The sequence below is a fragment of the Canis lupus genome, chromosome 7, assembly GCF_011100685.1.
Source record: "Canis lupus familiaris isolate Mischka breed German Shepherd chromosome 7, alternate assembly UU_Cfam_GSD_1.0, whole genome shotgun sequence".
NCBI lineage: Eukaryota > Metazoa > Chordata > Mammalia > Carnivora > Canidae > Canis > Canis lupus.
This window is the reverse complement of record NC_049228.1, coordinates 36,381,876-36,402,446: the sequence shown is the minus strand read 5'-3', so window position 1 is coordinate 36,402,446 and position 20,571 is coordinate 36,381,876. Positions and strand designations below refer to the sequence as shown.

Sequence of the window (20,571 nt, the reverse complement as noted above, 5' to 3'; positions counted from 1 at the left end):
CCTACTTGAAAATAAAAAGGCAGAGCCGGGGGCGGGGGCAGTGTCATGGCTGCCATCAATGACGGGTACCCTGGGCCGGGCTATGGGTAGAGACAGGCCACTTACTTCCCCCTTTCCCGCTCTTCTCCATGCGGTACTGGTAGATGTGCAGGGTGAAGAGCATGTGCGAGTTTCGGTGGTCATCCTCGTCACATTTCTGCTGGCTGCCCCGTCGGGAGGCAATGGCGGCATCCAGGAAGAAGGCGGCCTTCTCCGCCGTAGGTGCCCGCAGCTCACTCTGGTTCTGCAGCTGGAAGACACAAGCCAACAGCTGAAGCCTCAGGCTGAGACGGGGCTCGCACACAGCTCTCCATGCTGCAGAAAAGCTATGTGCCTCTTGGAGGCCAACAAAGATCCTTCTGGAACAAGGGCCCAGACTCACGTGCAATTGTCCACTTAACCCATTCCTGAAAGGTAAGACTGAGCACAAGTATTGGATGAAACATAGTTTTACAGTTTGGGTAATAGCAGGTGTGAAGAGCAGGTGGTCATATCTGAGTGACTGTGGGGGGCAGGGGCAGGGGGCACAGGCTGACCTCTGCAGAAGCAAACATGCATCCTGGACTATATCCATCTACCTGAGAAGACCCACGGGATACGACCCCATCCTGATCTCCAAGACTACAAGGTTTGGAGACTGATAGGTGGCACACTATGATCCCAGTCCAGACAGCACCGGTTCCCCAAAGAGTAAAAACCAAGCTCAGTCAGCTTTAATTCTACTCCCCATTTCTCCAGCTACTTAAAGCCAGTTTTAGATTACATGTAGGAGCACGGTTTTAAACGAGATATGTAAAAGACGAATGAAAACACCCCATGTAGTTGAATTGTCTCATCTATATTGTTTCATCTATTTGTATCTTTGGTTTCTAAATTCACGTTCCTGGCAGATTAATTAAGAAAGCACTGTGGGCCATGCATCTAAATCCTATGGAATCCCTCAGAAATTAGAGTATAACTTTAATCAAAACAGTATTATCAGAATTTAGGGATGCCTAGGTCGCTCAGCGGGTGAGCATCTGCCTTTCGCTCAGGTCATGATCCTGGGATCCTGGGATAGAGTCCCGCATCAGGCTCCCCACAGGGAGCCTGCTTCTCCCTCTGCCTTTGTCTCTGCCTCTCTCGTGAATAAATAAATAATCTAAAAAAAAAAAAAAAAGAATTTGACTAATACTCCTTTTTGAGGGGAGAAAAGGAAACATCTGATTTATTCAAAGACACAGTCTGTGGTATATGCCTTCGGGTTGGTACACATTCTGACAATTTTCTATTTCTGACCACGCTTACCATTCTGAACTGTGAGAGCTGATTTTGGAACCTGGGACCTTCCTTCAAAATCCTCAGACTTCAAAGACAGACTGTTGTGTTCACTGTTCTGTACTTACTATGGTAGAAAAATAAGCTAATGTTTTTTCGTGATTTTTCAATAAGAAGAGTTAAATAAAAAGGCTGTTGATCTGTTCTTCCAAGCCTTCAGTTAACCAGGTCCTTTGCCTACGTGGGACTTCACCAGCAGAGTCTTTATAAAAGTGAATGGAGTTGTATGTGATGAATCACTGAATCCTACTGAACTGACTCCAATGAACCAGCATTGCACTGTATGTTAACTAACAAAATTTAAATTAAACAAAAATAAAAGTGAATGGAGGCTCCAGGGCATCTGAACATCCAGGTAATTCTTGGGAAGGGAACAGCAGGCAGGTGATGCCAAGCAGGTGCTGTGATGCTTCAGAAGAGAGGTTCTCCAAGTGTGGTCCCTGAACCAACAGCATCAGTGTCACATGGGAACTGGTTAGAAATGCACATTCTGGGGATCTACCCCAGGCCTACCGAATCAGAAATTCTCGAGGTAGAGCCCGGCAAGCTGTGTTTTCCAAGTCCTCCAAGTGACTGCTGAAGACTACAGTCTGAGAACTGCTGGATTAAGCTTTGCATAACCAGTTAGTTTGCATTCTGATTAGATTTCACATCCAGATGGTATCTAATACATCTGTTAAAACTGGTCAGTCTCGGGACCCACCCTTTAGCAGTTGCAGAGGACTAACCAGGCAATCACAACTGACAAAGAGAAACATCTAAGAGGGTTTCCTGGAGGAAGTGACGTGTAGCTGCTACTGTAAGATAGGGACTTCGCCAGATGAGGAGGAAGAGCGGAGGAGGAGCCTTGGTTGGTGTCTGAGAGCTTTGCAGCTGGGAAGCCTGCTAGAAATCCATAACCAGGGGACCTATCCCAGAACCCGTGTAGTCACGAGATCCCCAGTGATTCATAAGGGCACTGACGTTTGAGAAGCACTGCCTTTTTAGGGACTCAAATGTAATTTAAGGAGTGGCGAGAGATGATGCTGGAAAGGTAGGCATGGGGCAGGTCACAGGGGACCATGCAAATCAGGATGAGTTTTGCAACGGGGGATTCAGAACAGAAACGGAAGGATCTGAGGTGCTCTGAGCAGGGGAAGAACACAGCCAGGTGTGAGTAGATGGGTATAACAGGAGGTGTCCTCGCCTGTGAAAACCAGTCCCACCTGGGAAGACACAGGAACTCATCAAAATGAACACTTATCTGAAAAAAACAAATTGGAAATAAGGCCTGCTGGAGACTGAAAGAACTAATTCTCCTGGATATGAACCAGGGAGCTGGGAGTCCTTCCTCCATCTATTGGCAGCCAGAGAGAGACAGACTGACGGAACAGGCATCATATCCTGCAAAGGTAGACTGGAGCTTCTCTTGGCTTCCACAGCTCCAGCAATTATATCATGGTTCTAATTAGAAAGTGGTTATTAGTTTTTCCTACAGCACTACTAATCCGGCTGTAAAACCAGTGCCAGAAACACAGTTTATAGAGCCATAAACAGCCCTGGTAATGGCTGGACCTCTTTGTGCAGAGCAGTAAATATTTCGGCTTGTTGTTTAAACAAAAGAAAGACTGTACTTTCTTTTTTTCGAAAGGGGCGTAAGGAAAGTGAATTCAATTTCCCCACAAATGCTGCAACAATCGTGGTTCCTGCTCATTGTCAATTAGATTCAAGGTACAAATATTTAGGTTGGGTGAGCAGATGGCCCTGCAGCTGCAAGCCATAAAGTTCCCGCCTCCCCCTAAAGTAAACACTCGCAAGCCTGCCCTGTTTACACGTGGCCGGAACCATGGGGTGCAGCGCACCCCCCCCCCCCCCCCCGCTAGCAGCGGGGAGCTGCTCACCTGCGTGCCACAGATGGGGTCCTCGCACAGGTACACGCCCGGGGACTGGCCGTCCTGCAGGCTGCCCGTGGCCACCTCGGCCAGCAGGTCCCGGAGGTTCTCTTCTTTGCCCCACACTTCCACCGCTGAGATCCGCACCGAGAACCGGGCTCCCGTCTTTTCCTTGCGTTCATTTATCAGCTTGAAGAGCCAAGAGATAGCACAGGGGATGATGCCAAGGTTCTGCATGGAATCGTCCTTTCCGATCATGGTGTAGGATTTCCCTGGGGGAGCGAGACAAGGGAGGAACACAGTGTGAGTGTCCCCCATGGGGAGGCTTGGGGGTTGGGAAGGAAGGAAAGGGAAAGGTGAGGGAGGTAGTAGGCATCGATGACAACAACCGCAAAGGGCATTTCCTAGTGCCACGCGGACGAAGACTCTGAGCATCCAGCCTGAGGACAGAACGGGTGTCCCGAGCATCACAGGCTATCCAGCGGAGATCTTTCATCGCTGTGATGGTTCTTTTTATCACCACCCCACAGATTGAATCCACAGACTTACACTTTATAACCTTCCTCAAGTTAAATGCAGGGTATATTTTTACAGCGGGAGCAAATTCTGTTTAAATCTGGATTGCTGCTTTGATCAGAGATCAAGAAGACAGAAGGGAGCTGAATGAGCTGTCTCAGCCTAAAACTGGCCTCTCTCACTGTGAGGCCTTTGTGGGAATCTCTCTGCCGAGGGGTACTTCCGGAGCACCCCAAATTACTAACTTCCTCAGCGCGGAAGCTAGGGCCTGCTGAGCAGATGGCCACAGGCCCGGATTCAGAAGGCACCTTATGGGGGTCTAGCCATCCAAACCCCTGTCCGGGTGCTTCTCCACCTCCTTCTTTCTCCCTCCAGTCTGTGCTGTGCTTAGACACTCTCCCCAGATGGGTTCCGACACGGTTTTGGGCTTTGCTTGGAGGCTGGTTTTTTGTGGGCTCCATCCACTACCCTGAACCCAGGAGCCCCTGCTCAGTGGGTGTCCCTCCTCCTGCTGGCTTTCTGGGCGTGCCCTTGACCTGGACCAAGTGGGAAGCACCCCACTACCCCTTCCTTAGAAGACTAAGTCAGTCCCCACTTGATGAACGCTGCATTTCAAAAGCAGAAACAGAAAAAAAAAAAAAAAGCAGAAACAGCAACCAGTGATTCTTCAATTGGGCACTCAAAGGAAACAGCCTTCCCTTTCATCTACAGATGCTGGGACTGGCACAGAACATCCACGTGACTAGGAATACAGACAGAAGGAACGAGGAAAGCTCTCACTGACCCAGCTTAGCGTGGCCGAAACAGAACACGCAGCCGTCCGCCCCGTTGACCACAGACTGGATCACCTCCGCCACAGTTCCGGCACACACTTCAGCCTGGCAGACACAAGAGGAGACATGTGCAGTGAGTGGACCATTAGTGATGGGAACGGGAGCCCCCTTCCCATGGGCTTGGGTCCCACAGTCACGGTGCTATAGATGGGTCAGGCTGTAATGCAGTTCCAGGGTGCTCAGAACCCTCCAAGGCCTCCACCTCTTGCAAGCCTGAGCCTTATACACATGACCTGCAAACCAACCCTCTGGTGATTTTGGGGGCATTTCAGCTGCTGTCTCTGTAGGCCAGGCAGGAAAAGGCTGGCAAGGGATGCAGGGTGCTCTCACAGACCTCATACCCTTTTCTGAGCTGCCCTTCTGGTCTCTGGGACAAGGCTTTTACACTTTCCACCCACCCTCTGCTAACTGGATCCTTCACTCACACACACACACTCACACACAGACATGTAGACACACAGTATATGAAATGGACCAAACTTATTAGTGGGAAAAAGATAATGTGCCATTTCAGGAAAAATGACCTTGGGAAACACTATTTCTAATAGAAGCAGGAGCCCTGTGATGCACATCTACTTTCTCCCAACCTCCTTCTTCTTTCTTGATCCATATCCCCTTCTTTTCAAAACCAACTTTGTCTTTTTCTCTGTGCAGATTCAACGTACAGTATCAAAGGCCATTTGCAAGGATGTTACAACGGGTGTTCTCCAGGCGGCTGCATGGCTCAGCTCCCTCATGACCATCTGAATCCTTAGACAGGGGCCAGGCTGCTGCTGACTTTCTGTATTTCCCCATAAACACCCAATAATAAAGCACCCACAAACAATAAGGATTCAGTAAATTTTGTGGCCTCGCTGGCATAAAAGAGAGATCTGAGAACTCTCTCTGGGTAGCATATGAGGCTTTCAGAGCAGCAGGAGGACAAAATCCTGCACTGTGTTCCACCTTTGCCAGAGTCAGACCTCCAGGAATCACTCAGAAGCAAGAAACACCTGGGCTCTGAAGCCCATAGGGCCCCGGCCTCCCTGGGAATCTGAGAGCCATGGCCTGGCCTGGAATGTAGCTCCAGGCTATCAGAGTGCAACAGACCTGGGTATTTGGAAATTGATTTTCTCTCCCAAACCAAAATTGAAAAACCACAGTTCCACCCGTTGTTGATCCTTCTGGTGGTCACCTCAGCAACTCTACGGGGGCTCCTCCTGGGCTGAGAGGGTGGCAGGATGAGGCCGCTGCAGGGACCACAGGATCTGTCACACCCCCCAGGACCCAGGAGCTCCGCAGTGAGAAGCCAGCCCGAAGCCCTGCAGTGGAGGCTGAGAATCTTGACAGAATTGGCCACAGGTGACTCTGCAGAGCTCAGCCTTCTTTGGACATAAAGTGCGGTGGGGCTTAGGGGGCTGAGAGCCCGGCCTGAAATAGACTGTACTAGATTCCAGAGCAGCAGGGAGAAAGCTGGTTGTGTGTGTACCAAACTACCATCATTGAATTATTTGTGCCAAGGCCCAAGGACAGAGAACAGGAGCAGACTCCCAGGCCTCTCTTAGCAGAATTCCTGCCCACCATCCACCAAGAAGACAGTGCGCAGTGACCAGTCTGTCTCGTATTGTTAGGGGTTGCCAGTGGCCCCTGGAGGCCTCCTGCTGTCTTATGCCTTGGGCCTTGATAAGCAGGCCGCTGCCCCAGCAAGACTCCCAAGGCACAGCCAAGTGCACAGGAAGCCTCTACTCACCTACAGCTGAGTCCTCTCCTCCCAATCCCTATATTGAAACCCAACAACCAGTGTGATGGTATTTGGTGATGCAACCTCTGGGGAGGTGACTAGGTCATGAGGGTGGGGCCCTCCTGAGTGGGGTTAGCACCCTTAGGAGAGAGGCCCCAGAGAGCTGCCCTGCCCCTTGTGCCCCCTGAAGACACATCAGGATGACAGCTGTCAATCAGAAAGCGGCTTTTGCCTGACCCCCATCTGCCAGTGCTTTGATCTTGCACTTCCCAGCCTCTGAAACTGTGAGAACTTATTTCTGCAGATTATAAGCCCCACCCCCACAACCTGTGCTGTTTTGTGATGGCAGCCCAAATGGACTAAGACACCTTCCCAAAGCCACATCCTCAGAGGTCTGCCCCAGAGTAGGCAGCTAATGACTGCCAAGGCCTCTCGAGGGTCCTAAGTGGAGCTCAAGAGGGCAACGAGGAGCAAGGACTGTTCTGGTCATTTCTTTGCGTCAGTAAGCTGATGTCCCAACAGACTGATGGAAAGCCAAGCTCCTCACCACCTGGGGCCTTCCTGGTAGCTGCTGCTTCACAGGCCATGATGTGGAGCAGCAAGCAGAGGCCTACTCTGTCCACTTTCCTGCTTTGGAGGCTTACAGTGTGCTCACCCCTGGGGCACTGAGGCTGACTATGACCCTCCCAGCTGCATGACCTTCCTAGCATCAATTATGACACAACAGTGAAAGCTTACTATGTTCTGCCTCTTTTTCTACCAGGTATCTCCCGTGTGTGTCACCTCAGTGAATCCCAGCAGCTCAATGAGGCACATTTTGGTTCTGTCTTCAGTTGACAGACGAGGACACAGGGGCCCAGAGAGGTGGAATAATGGGCCCAGGAGGCAAAGCTTGTGACCAGTGGATAGACAGCGGGAGCGCAAAGACACAGTACCACACCGAGCAGAACTGAGGGCTTAAGGAGAAGAATCCAGGAGAGATGTCCACTCAGGAGAGGGCCTGTGAATGAGACACTAATCTCTGAGCCTCCGTCTCCTTGTGTGTGATGTGAACACAACAGTGCTTCCCTCTTTGACACCATTAGAATTCAAGTAAGAGTTGAGTGGGCTAATGTATATGGAACTTCTGGAAAACCTTTAATAGAGGAATGCAGTGCATTACAATCCTGGCAATTTTATTTATTTATTTTTAAGATTTTATTTATTTATTCATGAGAGATACAGAGAGAAGCAGGCTCCATGCAGGGAGCCTGACATGGGACCCGATCCTGGGTCTCCAGGAACACTCCCTGGACTGAAGGCGGCACTAAACCGCTGAGCCACCCGGGCTGCCCTAGTCCTGGCAATTTAAACAAAAGTAAAGCATTCCGAAGCAAGCGTGACTGTAGCGTAGAGCATAGGGGCTCTGGAAACAAGTGTGAAGTATAAGCAAACAGGAGCAATAAAAATAGTTCTTTTTATGGAATAAATCTAAAACTCACTAATGGTCCACACTGAATTTAGGGTTTGCTTTGGAATGCTTACAACTTAGGGAGAATTGCTTTAGACAAGTTTAACTGTGTTAATTAAATTATTTGTAGGTCATTTGTTTGATGCAACGTCATCTACTAGATTAGCAAGCTCAAGGGGTGGTACAATACACACAAAAAATGTAATAAAGAGAGAAAAGATTGGATTTACTTGTATTTTGTCTTTTCCTGGTAAAACTCTTTGGGGGAAGCCACTCCTAATGAGTGGAGCCTATGGTATGTCCTATGTGTCTGTGGTCTAATATCAGAGACCAAGCGAGCACCACTTCCCAGGCTCAGATACAGCATGGAGGAAATTAACAGGAACTAATAGCACCCTGGTCTTTAGGTTCTGCTATAGGCATGAGTTACCCTGTTGCACCCTGTTTTGTATAAATCTTGGGGAGTGCTGGAAATTTATCCAGAAGATGCAGCTGTCCGATGCCAAAATGCAGGCAAAGTTAAGTCACCATATACACATAACCTGGGTTATGTGTCTACTAGAAGCTTCTGTTGTGCCAACTCATTGCAGATGAAATGCACCAGATGGTGCAACTGAATCTTCCAGTAGACATCTGTTCTTACTGGGATTGGCTCCAGCAGCTCTGGTCCAGGAATCTTGGTGCTCTGGGCCCCCAAGAAGCCTCCAAATTAGTCACAGAAGTATGGCTATCATTCTCCACCTGTGTGTGTGTGCATACCCCTTGCAATATGACTTTATAGCTTCTCCACTTAAGAGATGGGGTCTCTTCCCACCCCTCAAATTTGAGCCAATAGAAAGCAGCAGAAGTGATGTGCTGTCAGTTCTGAGCCAACAACTCAAGAGGCTTGTGTACCTGGATCCTGCCATTGCCATGAGAGCAAGCTCAAGACAGCCTGCTGGTCAATGAGAGACAACGTGGATTCTAGATCAGCCCAAAGCCAGGCAGTCCCCAAACGTGTGATGGCATCCAGCCAAGACTGCCAATACATTAGTGAGCCAAGCTAGAAACAAGACTGCTCGGCCAGCCCATAGATTCATGAGAAATCATAGATGCTTATTGTTTTAAGCCACTGAATTTTAGGGTGGTTTGTAATGCAGCAATAGTTAATACAAGAGCTATTCTTAGACCCTCTTCCTCCCTTCCACTCCACTCTGCTGCTTCTGGCCACAGGCACATCAGCCTCAGCTTCCCTGCCTACCACTCCGGTTCCTCACTATGGTTATATACTAACCCTAGAACCCTGCCTGACTCGAACCCAGCTCCTTGACACCCCAGAAACCCAGGCAGGAGTGGTGTCCTAGTGGACCACAGATGCCACCACCTCGATGCAGGTGTTCCTAAAACTTCCACTTCTGCCTTCTGTCTCCCTGTTTATGTAAGCCATGCCCTAACTGGCTCACTCTTCCTTCTCTCCAAGGATATGTCTTGTTGAAATCCTGACACAGCGATCCTGCCCAAAGTCAGACACCAATAATTCAAAAGGACTGACCACTCAAGGGGGCTCTGATGGATTTCCAAAAGTTGTACCAGTGGAGGAACTGACATAACAGAGCACTCTGGAAGACACCCACCTATCTCACAGGTCCTAGAGACAGTAAAAGTTTCTCGAAACTGGTCAATGTTGCCTGAGCCCAACCGGGCAGTGACACCTACCTGAGAAGCATCTTGTGGAAAAACAGCATCAAAGGCAAACATTTTAGGAGGAACTTGGTTGCCCCTCTTTTGGAAGACGTTTTGACCTCCACACGTCAAGGGATCATAGAGGGTGATCTGTTTCTTCCGTGGGTCCACCTTTAAGAAGGAGCTGGATTCTGAGGTATCACGAGCCAATGTAGAACAGATGCGAAGCATGACTTTCACCTGCCAAGAAACAAAGGCAGGAAAGGACACAGAATGAGAAAGCTGGATACATCTCGAAGGAGCAGCCTTCCAGACTCTGGAGACATAGCATGCACAGCAGCAGGGTGCCTTCTCCTGGTAAATTATGATGAACTGAAGCAGCACCATAATCCTCAAAGGGTCAAGGGAAAACTGACTTATTTGTAGCTATCAGGCGGAGTATTTTGATACGTCCATTGCTTTATTATGGAAACGGCACACCATGTCCTTTGTCTGCTTATTAATATAAATTGAAAACTGTACGCTGGTGGCCCAGTTACATAGATGAAAAAGGAGTCTGGATGGCTGAGGTTTCAGGGCTGGTGCAGTTCCCTTCAAGAGAACTACTCACAGATCAATAACCCATGGACATAAAAGTTAGCTCCGTAATTTACTCCTGGCCTCTGCTCATCAGGACTCTTGGAGACAAAACCCCCACAGTCATCAGTGTCATCATTAAAGGCTTATGAAATGGACTGTTTTTAATGGCCAGCATTTGAAATGGGTTCCAAGGAGCAATGGTGATAAAAGATTTGTTTGAAACATATTATTTGGGATCTCATTAAGTGAGTGCATAGAAGTTGTCATCTCAGAGAACGAAAGCGCTGTCTCGGTGGGAAAGGGGGCAGCATTATTAACCTGCCTCCCGAGTCAGGGACCATGGACCACAGGAATAAACTGCCTGTCCCAGAGCCTTAAAGTGAGCAGAAGTTGAGCTGAAGACACACACACACACACACACACACACACACACACACACACACACGGCTCTGCAGGCACAGGTCCTGGGGAACAGACAGCATTTGCTCCCTTGCCAGCCTTTGTCCCTGTGTTGCCAGCTCAGTGCAAATGTGTTGAGCCCCTGCTCAGTGCCAGGCCTCAGGCTAGGCAGGCACTGGGGATGCAAAGGCTGGTGATGCATAGAGCGGCAGACGGACAGACAGGCAGAGATGATTTTTGTAATACCACGTGGCGAATCCTGCAGGGTTCTTTTTAAGCTCCTCTGTCTGTCTCACCTTCCTCATCGGATCAACTGTCAGGGCTGATGAAATGTCAGCCAGGCCTTTGGGGGAGAGGGGTTGGAAATATTTTGAAAGTGCATAAATGCTCAGAGAAGAATCTGGACTGTGCAGAATGGAGTAAGGGCCCTCTCCTGTTTGTCCTCTGTCTGCGGAGGCAGGGGTCTGACTCGCAGTGTGCAAACCTGAAGGGCACTGGCCTCATCACTTGCCCTGTGCCATGCCCTGGCCGTGCTGGCTCTTGCCACCTCACCACAGCACTCGGGGGTAGAGCTGGGGGCACCGTGTCATGGTGGAAGGAGCCCATGGCTGGAGTGAAGTCAGCCTCTGGGAATTTAAATCCTGGCTCTCCCATCAGTAGGTCATGTAACAATGACCTGCATTTCCTGGAGGTCTACTATGTGCTAGGGTTGTGCTGTCAGCTACAGGGCATTATGTCATCCTCCCAACCAGCCAGCGCATAGGCATACCTGTCCAGATTTCACACATGAGAGAAGAGGTGTTCTAGAACTTGCCCCAGTCCCTGAAAAGGGAGGTGGTGAGACCAGGCTCTGATCCCACCTCTGTGTGATGCCAAAGCCTATACTTTTTCCATCATGGCAAGTGCTGCTCCCACACGTGGTCCAGCCACTCCAAGCCTCAGTGTTTTCACCTGTACAATGGGGACAATGAAATCTATCTCATGGGACTGTGGGGAGAATGAAATGAATCAATGTGAAGTACTGAACCTGGGGTGGGTGCTTGATTGCTTTTTCTCCTCTTCCTCCTCCTCCTCTCTCCCCCATACTCCCCTCCCTCTGAATGGTGACACCCTAGCATTCTCTCATTACAGTGTTAATGATAAGGTTTTAGAACTCCTTGCCCTGGATGCTGAGCACTGTATATCACAAACAGGACGCCACGGCGACTATTGCAGACCCAGCTAGGTATTAGGCTCCGGTCTCACAGGATCCAATCGCTAAAACAGTCACTGCACACACGACAATAAAGCACCGCATCTGTCTACGTTCCATGCAGGCCATTTCTTGCTCGCTGCGAATGTTTCCGACCTTATTTCAGTACCATGCATTTCCACAGCTCTGCCCCAGCTACACAGCAGGTGTGGCGAGGGCCCATATTCAGATGGCGACTTTTGGCAGGTGTCGGGGGGGGGGGGGGGGGGGGGGGGAAGGGGGCAGGCTTTCTGTAAGCAAATCCCCTAGCCCGGCCTCTGAGCGGCACAAGCCAAGGATGAGGCGGTGCCAGGCAGAACTGATGGAGTCACATGGCCCACTGCTTTTCTATTTCACAATTTCGCATGCAATTTTGGGGCAACTAGAGGTGCTGAATGTAAACTATGAGCTAAGCCAGGCAAGGGCCTGCGAGGAGAAGGGGGGGTTGAATTAGGGAGTCATTTCCAGGGGGAGTGCTCCTGCATCATAATGAGGTTCCAAGCCTCCATTTCCATTTCCGTGGACAGGCTGAAGACCCCGGCCACTGGGGCCAAGGAGATACACAGCCCTTTAAACACCCCCTGAACTCTGGACAGGGGTGGGCAAATACTATTCTCATTCTTTCCTTTATAATTCATTTAAATAAATGGATATTCACCACCTCCACCCCCCATAAAAGGAAAGAAATTGGGTTTTTCTGCTTGACTTCCTTGGTGTCATTATTCCTTCAGTCCAGCACTCCACTTCCTGCTTAATCCTCTGTAATTAAAGTGCTTTGCAGATTCCACTTAGGATCAAGACCATCCCCAGGACATCTTGCCAGGAGTTCTCGATTTTGTGGCAAACACCGGTGGGTTTCTGGCAGCACCTGCTTCAGCCCTTCCTCTCCAGCTACCCTGGGGAGGGTAGAGGGCCCCTGCAGTTTGGAATGTCCACGGCCTCCTCCCGGCTCTTGCGGCACTGGGGACAGTGACTGATTTCAATCCCAAAGTCAGAACTGTCAGAATGAGGTCTAGAAAGCCAGGGCACAGTCTGAGTGTGGGGAGGGAGGGCCCAACACCCCCGTTCAAGTGACAGGAGACTGGCACTCCCTCAACCCAAGCCCTCAGTGGTAAAGACCCCACTTTGCCTTATTTATGTAATTGCCTAGTGGATGGTGGAGACAGCTCTTGCTCTGGGCAGCAGTGGCCTTTGTGTCTTACTCATTAATCATGGCAGCACCTCCTCCTGGATGGCATGAGGGACTCTGAGTGGTTGAGAGAGGTGAACCCTGGCTCCCGAGCCATGCAGACAGTCCCTCCATCAAGGCAGAAGACATGTCTGGATGCCACATGGCCTTCTGGGACTCGTGAGTGGTGCACCCCACAGATGCTCACCATTGACGCTACACCTGATCGTGAGCTTGGATATTCCTGTCCATCCCTAGTCATGGGGTCCGTCCCTAGTCATGGAGTACATGAACATTGTATACACCTAGGGGGCTCCTCGTTGCCCATGTCTCTGCCCAGAAGCTGTCCTGCTGGAGGCTTTCTTCAGACTCTAAGGCAAAGGAAGACTTTGGGCAAATACGACCTTGGGAAGGATCTCTCACCGACCAGAGAAGACCACAGATGGCAGTGAGGCAGTGGGGGAAAGAGAGAACACAGTCTCCATTCTCACACCTGAGCTTTGCTTAAACTCCTCTGGGGGCCCTCACAATGAAGGCCCTCAACAGACACACATGAAACAGTGAGTGGTCCCCAGCCTACATCTCGGCCACAGCAAAAGCTCAAGGGAAGTGGGTCAGTGAGGATATATATATCATTTCCACCCCATAAGGTTAGAGGCAGCAGAGTAAATGAAGCACTGAAATCTTTTACTCCTTTTGCATTTTTGTATTTTGGATCTCTCGGGGTTGTTTTTTTTTTTTTTTTTTTTTTTTTAGATTTTATTTATTTATTCATGAGAGACACAGAGAGGCAGAGGCACAGGCAGAGGGAGAAGCAGGCTGCCTGCGGGGAGCCCCATGCAGGACTCGATCACAGGACACCAGGATTATGACTTGAGCTGAAGGCAGATGCTCAATCATTGAGCCACCAGATGGCTGGATCTCTCTCTCTCTCTCTCTCTCTCTCTCTTTTTTTAAGGCTGGATCTCTTTACACTGATGTCCAGGCTCACAAATTTTTAAGCGTTAAGTCAATAGAAATGAGTCAAGATAGAGTCAGATCAACCTGACAGGAAATCCCATTTAGCATCATTTTTGTCTTGATCCCAGAGTATTAGTTATCTTTAAACCTTTCATATCTATGTTTAAGTTTCTAAAACATGTCTGTAAACGGTTCAAGGCAAATCAGAGGCCAATGTCATAGGTTCATCACGATCCACCACCAAGAATAGTGAGAAAAGTGAACAAGTGAGATTGTCAGGAGGGAGTCTAGAACAAAGGACTCGGCCACTGAGACAGAAAGGCCAAACCGCAGCCAGTCAGCATGCCATGAGTCTGGTCCAGGACGGCCCTCCCACAGAGGCCAGCACCAGTGATGGCAGTGCTGGGGTTCCTTGTGATGAATGTAAGCCACGGAAACAGCCATCATCCTGTCCTTACAGGTGACCTTCTCCGCCTGTGATAGGGGAGAGCCAGAGTCTGGGCAAAAGACAGAATTGGCATCCCAGCCCTGCCTGGTGGAGACAGCACTGTGCTGACCTCAGCAAACACCAGGATGCCTTTTCTGGTTTAGATTTATTTTCAGATGGGGTTCAGCTCTTGAGGGCAAAACAAAGGACAACAGAAGGGTGCATTGCATATATAGTGAGCTTCTTGCCTTTCTTACAGGCTCCAGATGCGAACTAGGAGCCAGGAGACTCAGTTCTAGTTCAGATGTCACCAACACTGAGTGGCTGTGTGACCTCAGGTATGGGTGTTGGTATCCTCATCCCTAAAATGGGTCTTTTGTGCCCCCCCCCCCTGAAAGACAGTTGGGAAGCATACAAATGCTAAATATTATCTCAAAAGAAAGAAAGAATGCATATTCCTCCAATCAACTAGTAGAAAATATGCTCTTCTATATCAGATTAATGACATCAGAAGCCCTCCTACTAGGCTTAGTTTTTGAAGACCTATTTTATTTGAGAGAGAGAGAGAGAGAGCAAGCAAGCAGGGGGTAGGGGCAGAGGGAGAGGGAGAGTCTTAAGCAGGCTTTGGACTGGGTGTGGAACCTGACGTGGGGCTCAATCTCACGACCCTGAGATCATGACCTGAGCCAAAACCAAGAGTCAGACATTTAACTGAGCTTCCTAAGCACCCTAGGCTTAATTTTAAATTAAATTTAAATTTAAAAATTAAAGCAAAATATTCTTTAATGAGCATGCACATACATAGTGACATAAGAGATGAGCTTTCTCTTTCCCTCCCCTCAAAATTAAAGACTATTGATCTGCTTAACATCTTTGGCAAAGGTAAGTAATCCCTGTTAAATTTGATCTGAACACCTAAAATCTAGATGTAGTGCTTCCCTTATTTTAGTCCTTCCTTTTCTGTCTTGATCAGATGTGCTGGATGTATTCATGTTGCCTGCTTATGGCACATTAATCTCTTCTGGAAGATTCTCCAGGCATTCTGAGTGAGATGACTGGAGGGACAGGAGATGGAAACAGTGTGTCCTCAGCATGCATCCTTCTCAGCACGCTTGCTTTTCTGATCTCCCACGAAGTTCAGCAACCCTCCACATCCTTCCATGCTTAGGACATTCTGACAAATCTAGTATAAAAGATTTTGATGAAGTGTCGATTTCTAAAACACACCACGAGGGATAAAGAGTGCAATTTTCCAGCTATTATTTAAAGATCACTTTCCTTTTTATAATCTGATCCTGTTGCTAACCCACCGCTCACACACCGACTCCCACACGTGACTGTCCTTCCTTCTTTTGATTTACTCAACATGATTGTCTGACCCAATAGATGAGGGAGGCAAAGATGTTCCATAAAGGAGCAAATTAGAACTTGGTTTTAGAAAAGGAGAAAGTTGGGGATCCCTGGGTGGCTCAGCGGTTTGGCACCTGCCTTTGGCCCAGGGCACAATCCTGGTGTCCTGGGATCGAGTTCCGTGTCAGGCTCCCAGCATAGAGCCTGCTTCTCCCTCTGCCTGTATCTCTGCCTCTCTCTCTCTTTCTGTCTCTCATGAATAAATAAATAAAACCTTAAAAAAAAAAAGAAAAGGAGAAAGTTTATTTTATTTTATTTTTTTTGAAAAGGAGAAAGTTTAAATACTTCCCTGTTAAAATGTTTAGAAAGAATCTGAAACTGCTCTTTCTGCAGGAAGATCTTGATGATTTCATGCAACTCAAAGGCTCCAGAAGTTTCTTAGGAGGCAGCAGGAATCATGTGTCATATAGCGATGGTGTTGGAATTCTTGAATGATCCTAATCCCCGGAGCTGTGCTCCCCAAGTTTACAGGGGGAGGCTCTAAACATAGCTGACAGAGTTGTGTTCCATCAAAGCATAGTTACATTACAGAACAGCAGATCCACTAACTGCAGCTCGGTTGTCATTTACGGGACAAAGCTAACTGGGACTGAATTTCTTTGATCAAACCACAACAGTGATCCTAAATGATCTAGCCAAGGTTCACAGGGCTCTTCCCCTGGAGAAGGTCCAGAGCAGTAGGATCTAGTGCTGAGTTTGGGGTGTAGGAGGGCTAATGCCAGGAGGCTGAGACGCCTAGCTGATTCTGGGGGGGGGGGGGGGGACTGTCTACTCTGTGTCAACAAAATCAATCACTTTATCACTCACTTGTCACCTGCCATCTGCACCATGGCTGTAACTTCTTTACAAATTTTATAAATTTTATATTTACAGAGGATTTTCTCATATCTTATTTCCATTTGATTCCCAGCAACAGCTTTATTTAGGTGAATGTTAATATCATTACTGTTACCACCACCCTTACTTTATGGCCAAGGAGACTTAAGTAACTGGGTTCTGGGCACTTAAGTGACTTGTTCAAAGCCAGCTGGCTACAAGAAAAGGCGAAAGGGCAGCAGCGCCTAACCAGCTCACCCTCCACTGAGCGTCTAGGGTCGGATGGAGCCACAGAAGGAGACTGTCCTCCCGCCAAACCCAGCAGGGCTTGCACCTGGCCGGGCTGAGCCAGAGCTCAACTGCCTTCGAGTGAGGGTGCCGTCCCTGAGCTGGGTGGCTGGCTTCTAAGAGGTGCCAGTGGGTGAGCCCATCTGGTGCCAGACAGCAAATAATGAGCAGTGATGCCATCAGAGAGGGGGAGATTTACATTATTAAAAGCCAGGCTGGGAAAGGTGACAAGTGAGGGAACATGTGCAAGACCAGAAAATGGAGCCCAGTAATGAGATGTCCTCACTAAGGAAGTGCTTGGGGGATGGAGGAGGAGGGACATTCCCTGAAGCTCCTGGCTTGTGCATCTGTCAGCCTCAGCCCTCAAGCCCAGGGGGAAGCTCAGCCAGGAGAGGAGTCCCTCCCCAGAGAGGCAGGAGGCACTGCTGCTCACAGCCAGGCAGCCTCTGGGAGTGAGGCCCCTCACACCAATTAGCAGGCGGGGGAGAGCTGGCCAAGGCTGGGAGCATGGAGACAGGCGTGCTTCAGAGGCTGTGCTGGTAGCAAGGGCTGAATTCTAACCGCTTATGTAGAAGAGGCCCCATCTCTTAGCTCATTGCATTTGGGAACTGATTTCAAATGGATGATGAGCTGGTCCAAAAATATGCCCCAAGATACAGTCATTCTTGGGTGAAGTGGGATATGGGCTTCTGAGGTGTCCCTGGAGATGAGCATGCCCAAGGTTACCGACGCCCGCTATCAGCACGTCCTCCGAACGACCCTGAGGAGTGCAGCCCTGAGGCTGGGAGCATGCGCTCTGCACACAGGCTGCCTGGGTTTGATCTCTGGCCGTACTGCTCACTGACATGCACAAGTGACCTAACCTCCTGCACACTGCATCTAGAAATGTGTCCTAGTAACGGTACGTTCCGAGCAGGGCTGTCATGATCATAAAAAGAGCAGGTGTCTGCAGCACCCGTACAAGTGTGCCTGCTACACAATGAGCATTCAATAAATAAATACTGGCTGTCAGTACTTCATAATAATTATATTATGTGATATTATATTAATATGATAAAATTTTTAGTATTTTAAAAATCTATAATATAAACTTAAAGAATTACTATTGTTGAGGGTGTGAGTTTACCAGAAAGACCATGAAATTTGAGGTCAGATGCCAGCTCTTACTAGCCATGTGAGCATCAACATATTATTTGAACACAGTTCTCTCACCAGTAAAGGGGATAATAACCATTATCTGGAAGGATTCACGTGTTTATTAGGCAAATAACTGTGCTACTCACTTGGCATAAAGTAGGTTCCATAATGACTCCCATCACACTGAAGCCATGTTCACAGCGGTGCCTAGCACAGGGTCATGGCTCTGGGCAATCCCTTCAACCACCTTGGACCTAGGGGTTCCAGAGACCTCGTCACTAGATCCTTACCCGTTTATGCCACACAATAGGCCCAGAGAGAGAAAGTGTCACCCACCGTGCACACTTGTCTCAGGCCCGCCAAGTCTTATAGATCCAAGGCAGAGCTCAGGACTTCCAATCTCCACACACTCTTTCATTCGCTTCAATTTTGGTAAATCCTGGGTAAGTGACAACTGGAGATTTTTCTGAATACTGGGTGGGAACGCGGTTGTGGTTAGTTTGTGGCTATTATGGTTATTTCCTCTTTTGAAACATGCCCATTTAGGAGACAAAATGGCATGGAAGGACTTTTTTGAGCACAGCAGCCGTGGGCACTCCTTACATTAGAATTCTTCCCAATGCACCCACTTTGGCGCTTGGCACTCATTGTTAATAAGGGCCCATTTACCACTAAAGCTCACTCATGTGTTACGCCTGCAAAGCTAAATAGTAGATCTGTCGTTAAATAGCAAACACTCAGGGAATGCTGCATCTGCATCCGACAGACGCACACCCCGTCTGTCACCAGGGACTGCTGTCTGGTCTGGAAAACAACAGGACCAAGGGAAAGCTGCTTTCCTTTTCTGCAGCCCACTTTATTATAAATACAAAAACCTTGGCGTGCTAACCGGACCCCCTGATGCCATGCCTTCTGCACCTCATTGCAGGGGGTTCTCCAGGGCCCCGGGGAACTCACCTCCCCACTGCTTCTGGCCTCTGATCTCGATAAGGAACACCCAGAACTCTAAGAATAAGTCAAGTAACCATCTAGGAATACCAGCTCCACATATGGCATGGAATTTGGGAAGGTACCATAAGAAGCCAGCTGGTTATCCAAAACAAAAAGATAAGGAGCCATGATCCTCTAATAAGTCCGCATATATCTTTCTGGCATTCATCACTGAAGACCCTTTTCTTTCTTTTCCATTTTTTAAGGTGTTTATTTATTTATTTTACAGAGAGAGTGAGAAAGCACAAGCAGGGGGAGAGGCAGAGGAAGAGGGAAAAGTAGGCTCCTCGCTGAGCAGGGAGCCTGACATGGGGCTTGACCCCAGGCCCTGGGATCATGATCTGAGCTGAAGGCAAATGCTTAACTGACCGAGCCACCCAGGTGCCCCTGAAGACCCCTTTTTACATAAAGCTGTTATTTAGGAGGACTGTCTATGCTGGCTTCCAAGTTCTTGAGTATGTGCATCCCCTACAAGATGATCGTCTTGCTCCTGGCAGGACCACGTATGGATGACATCTGAACAGAACCTTGGGGTGCCAGCATTAGCCTGGGCTCTCAGTGCTTCCTGGGCACAGAGATCAGGGAAGCTGGAACAGAAACTATGGCCTCTCCAGCCTACGGACTGCCTGCCCTGTGGTGGGAGAGAAGGTGTCCTTTTCAGGGCTCACAGGAAGTTTAGTTTGAAGCAGGCTGGGGATTCCTTTCCTTAAATGGGCTCTCATCCAGCCTGGAACCCAGGAGCCCAGGCAAGAGGAGAACAGGGACTTATCCTTGTAAGAAAAGGCATTGGAGGGAACTTTGGGGTCAAGGGGTTGAAATCTGGAACAGGCCTGGGTAAGATTTGGGAAGTGAGGTAAATTATCTCATGTCAAAGTCTGACAAGTACTCAATGAATCGCCACACTGGGCCCTACATTCTCAGGACCCCAGCACAGTGAAGAAGGGGAGGAGAGAGAGCATAGGAGCTGGAGGATATCATGCCAGTCCCAGAGCCCTGGACCCTTGGTAAGTTTTAGAGATTTTTCACTCTCCTTCAGTAAGAAAAAGTAAGAGAGTTCAATAAAGTAGTGCTAGCCACAATTACTCCCAATTCTTTCCCTGTCCATTCCTCCCTAGGAGCCCATTGGTGCCATCTCACCAACTGCACACACTGTGCCGGGAGCCCTGGCCAGACTGGGAGGAAGAGATGCCAAGGACATGGTTGGAACACGCAAAGAACAGCCAGGTCTCCCTGCAACGCAGAAGGGCGATACTTGCATTTCCATTTTGGATTACTTTCTTTTTGAGTTGTAGGCTTGGCACAACAGCAAGAATTACTCAGTGAGGCTACAGTGAGCCCCAGACCACCTTGCTGGAAGGATTGATGGCACAGGATAAACCTGGACAGCCAGGAGAGGTGGATGAGGTGCTGGTGAGAAGAGGGGGTGAAGCCCAGCTTGGGGTGGGGGGGTCAAGGTGAACAGGATGCTCCTGCCTCCTCTGGCCAAGGGTGAGCCACTGACCACCTTGAATTCCCTCCCTGTCCCAGTGCTTAGCAGAGAAGCCCTTGCCTGCAGCAGGACATAAGCTCAAAGCAGAATGGTAAACTCTAATATCATGGATTAATTGGAGGACATGTGTTCTCTTTAGTTTCTTTTTAAAATGGGTGCGTAGAGAATGGGAGGTCAGTCAGGGGATCGAGTAGGGTGGAGTGTGCTGAGTAAGCATGATATTTACCTAATTGCATCCTGCTCCAGGGTGCATATGGTAGGGATTGGGA

General features: G+C 48.9%; 1 protein-coding gene and 1 long non-coding RNA gene across 2 annotated transcripts in view; one reads left to right on the top strand and one right to left on the bottom strand.

Annotated features, from left to right (window-relative positions):
* Window positions 1-20,571, bottom strand: part of KIF26B (kinesin family member 26B) — a 444,073-nt gene that overhangs the window by 74,844 nt on the left and 348,658 nt on the right. Inside the window, exons 6-9 of the mRNA XM_038542770.1 lie at window positions 9,442-9,648; window positions 4,528-4,621; window positions 3,237-3,499; window positions 106-289 (exon numbers count right to left, since the gene is read on the bottom strand). Coding sequence (XP_038398698.1) covers window positions 106-289; window positions 3,237-3,499; window positions 4,528-4,621; window positions 9,442-9,648 — 748 coding nt within the window. The remainder of the gene's footprint in view (window positions 1-105; window positions 290-3,236; window positions 3,500-4,527; window positions 4,622-9,441; window positions 9,649-20,571) is intronic.
* Window positions 200-11,655, top strand: LOC111096707. The gene is made up of 5 exons (XR_005362242.1): window positions 200-453; window positions 4,455-4,649; window positions 5,231-6,580; window positions 7,060-7,388; window positions 9,206-11,655. It is a non-coding gene; the product is annotated as an uncharacterized LOC111096707 (long non-coding RNA).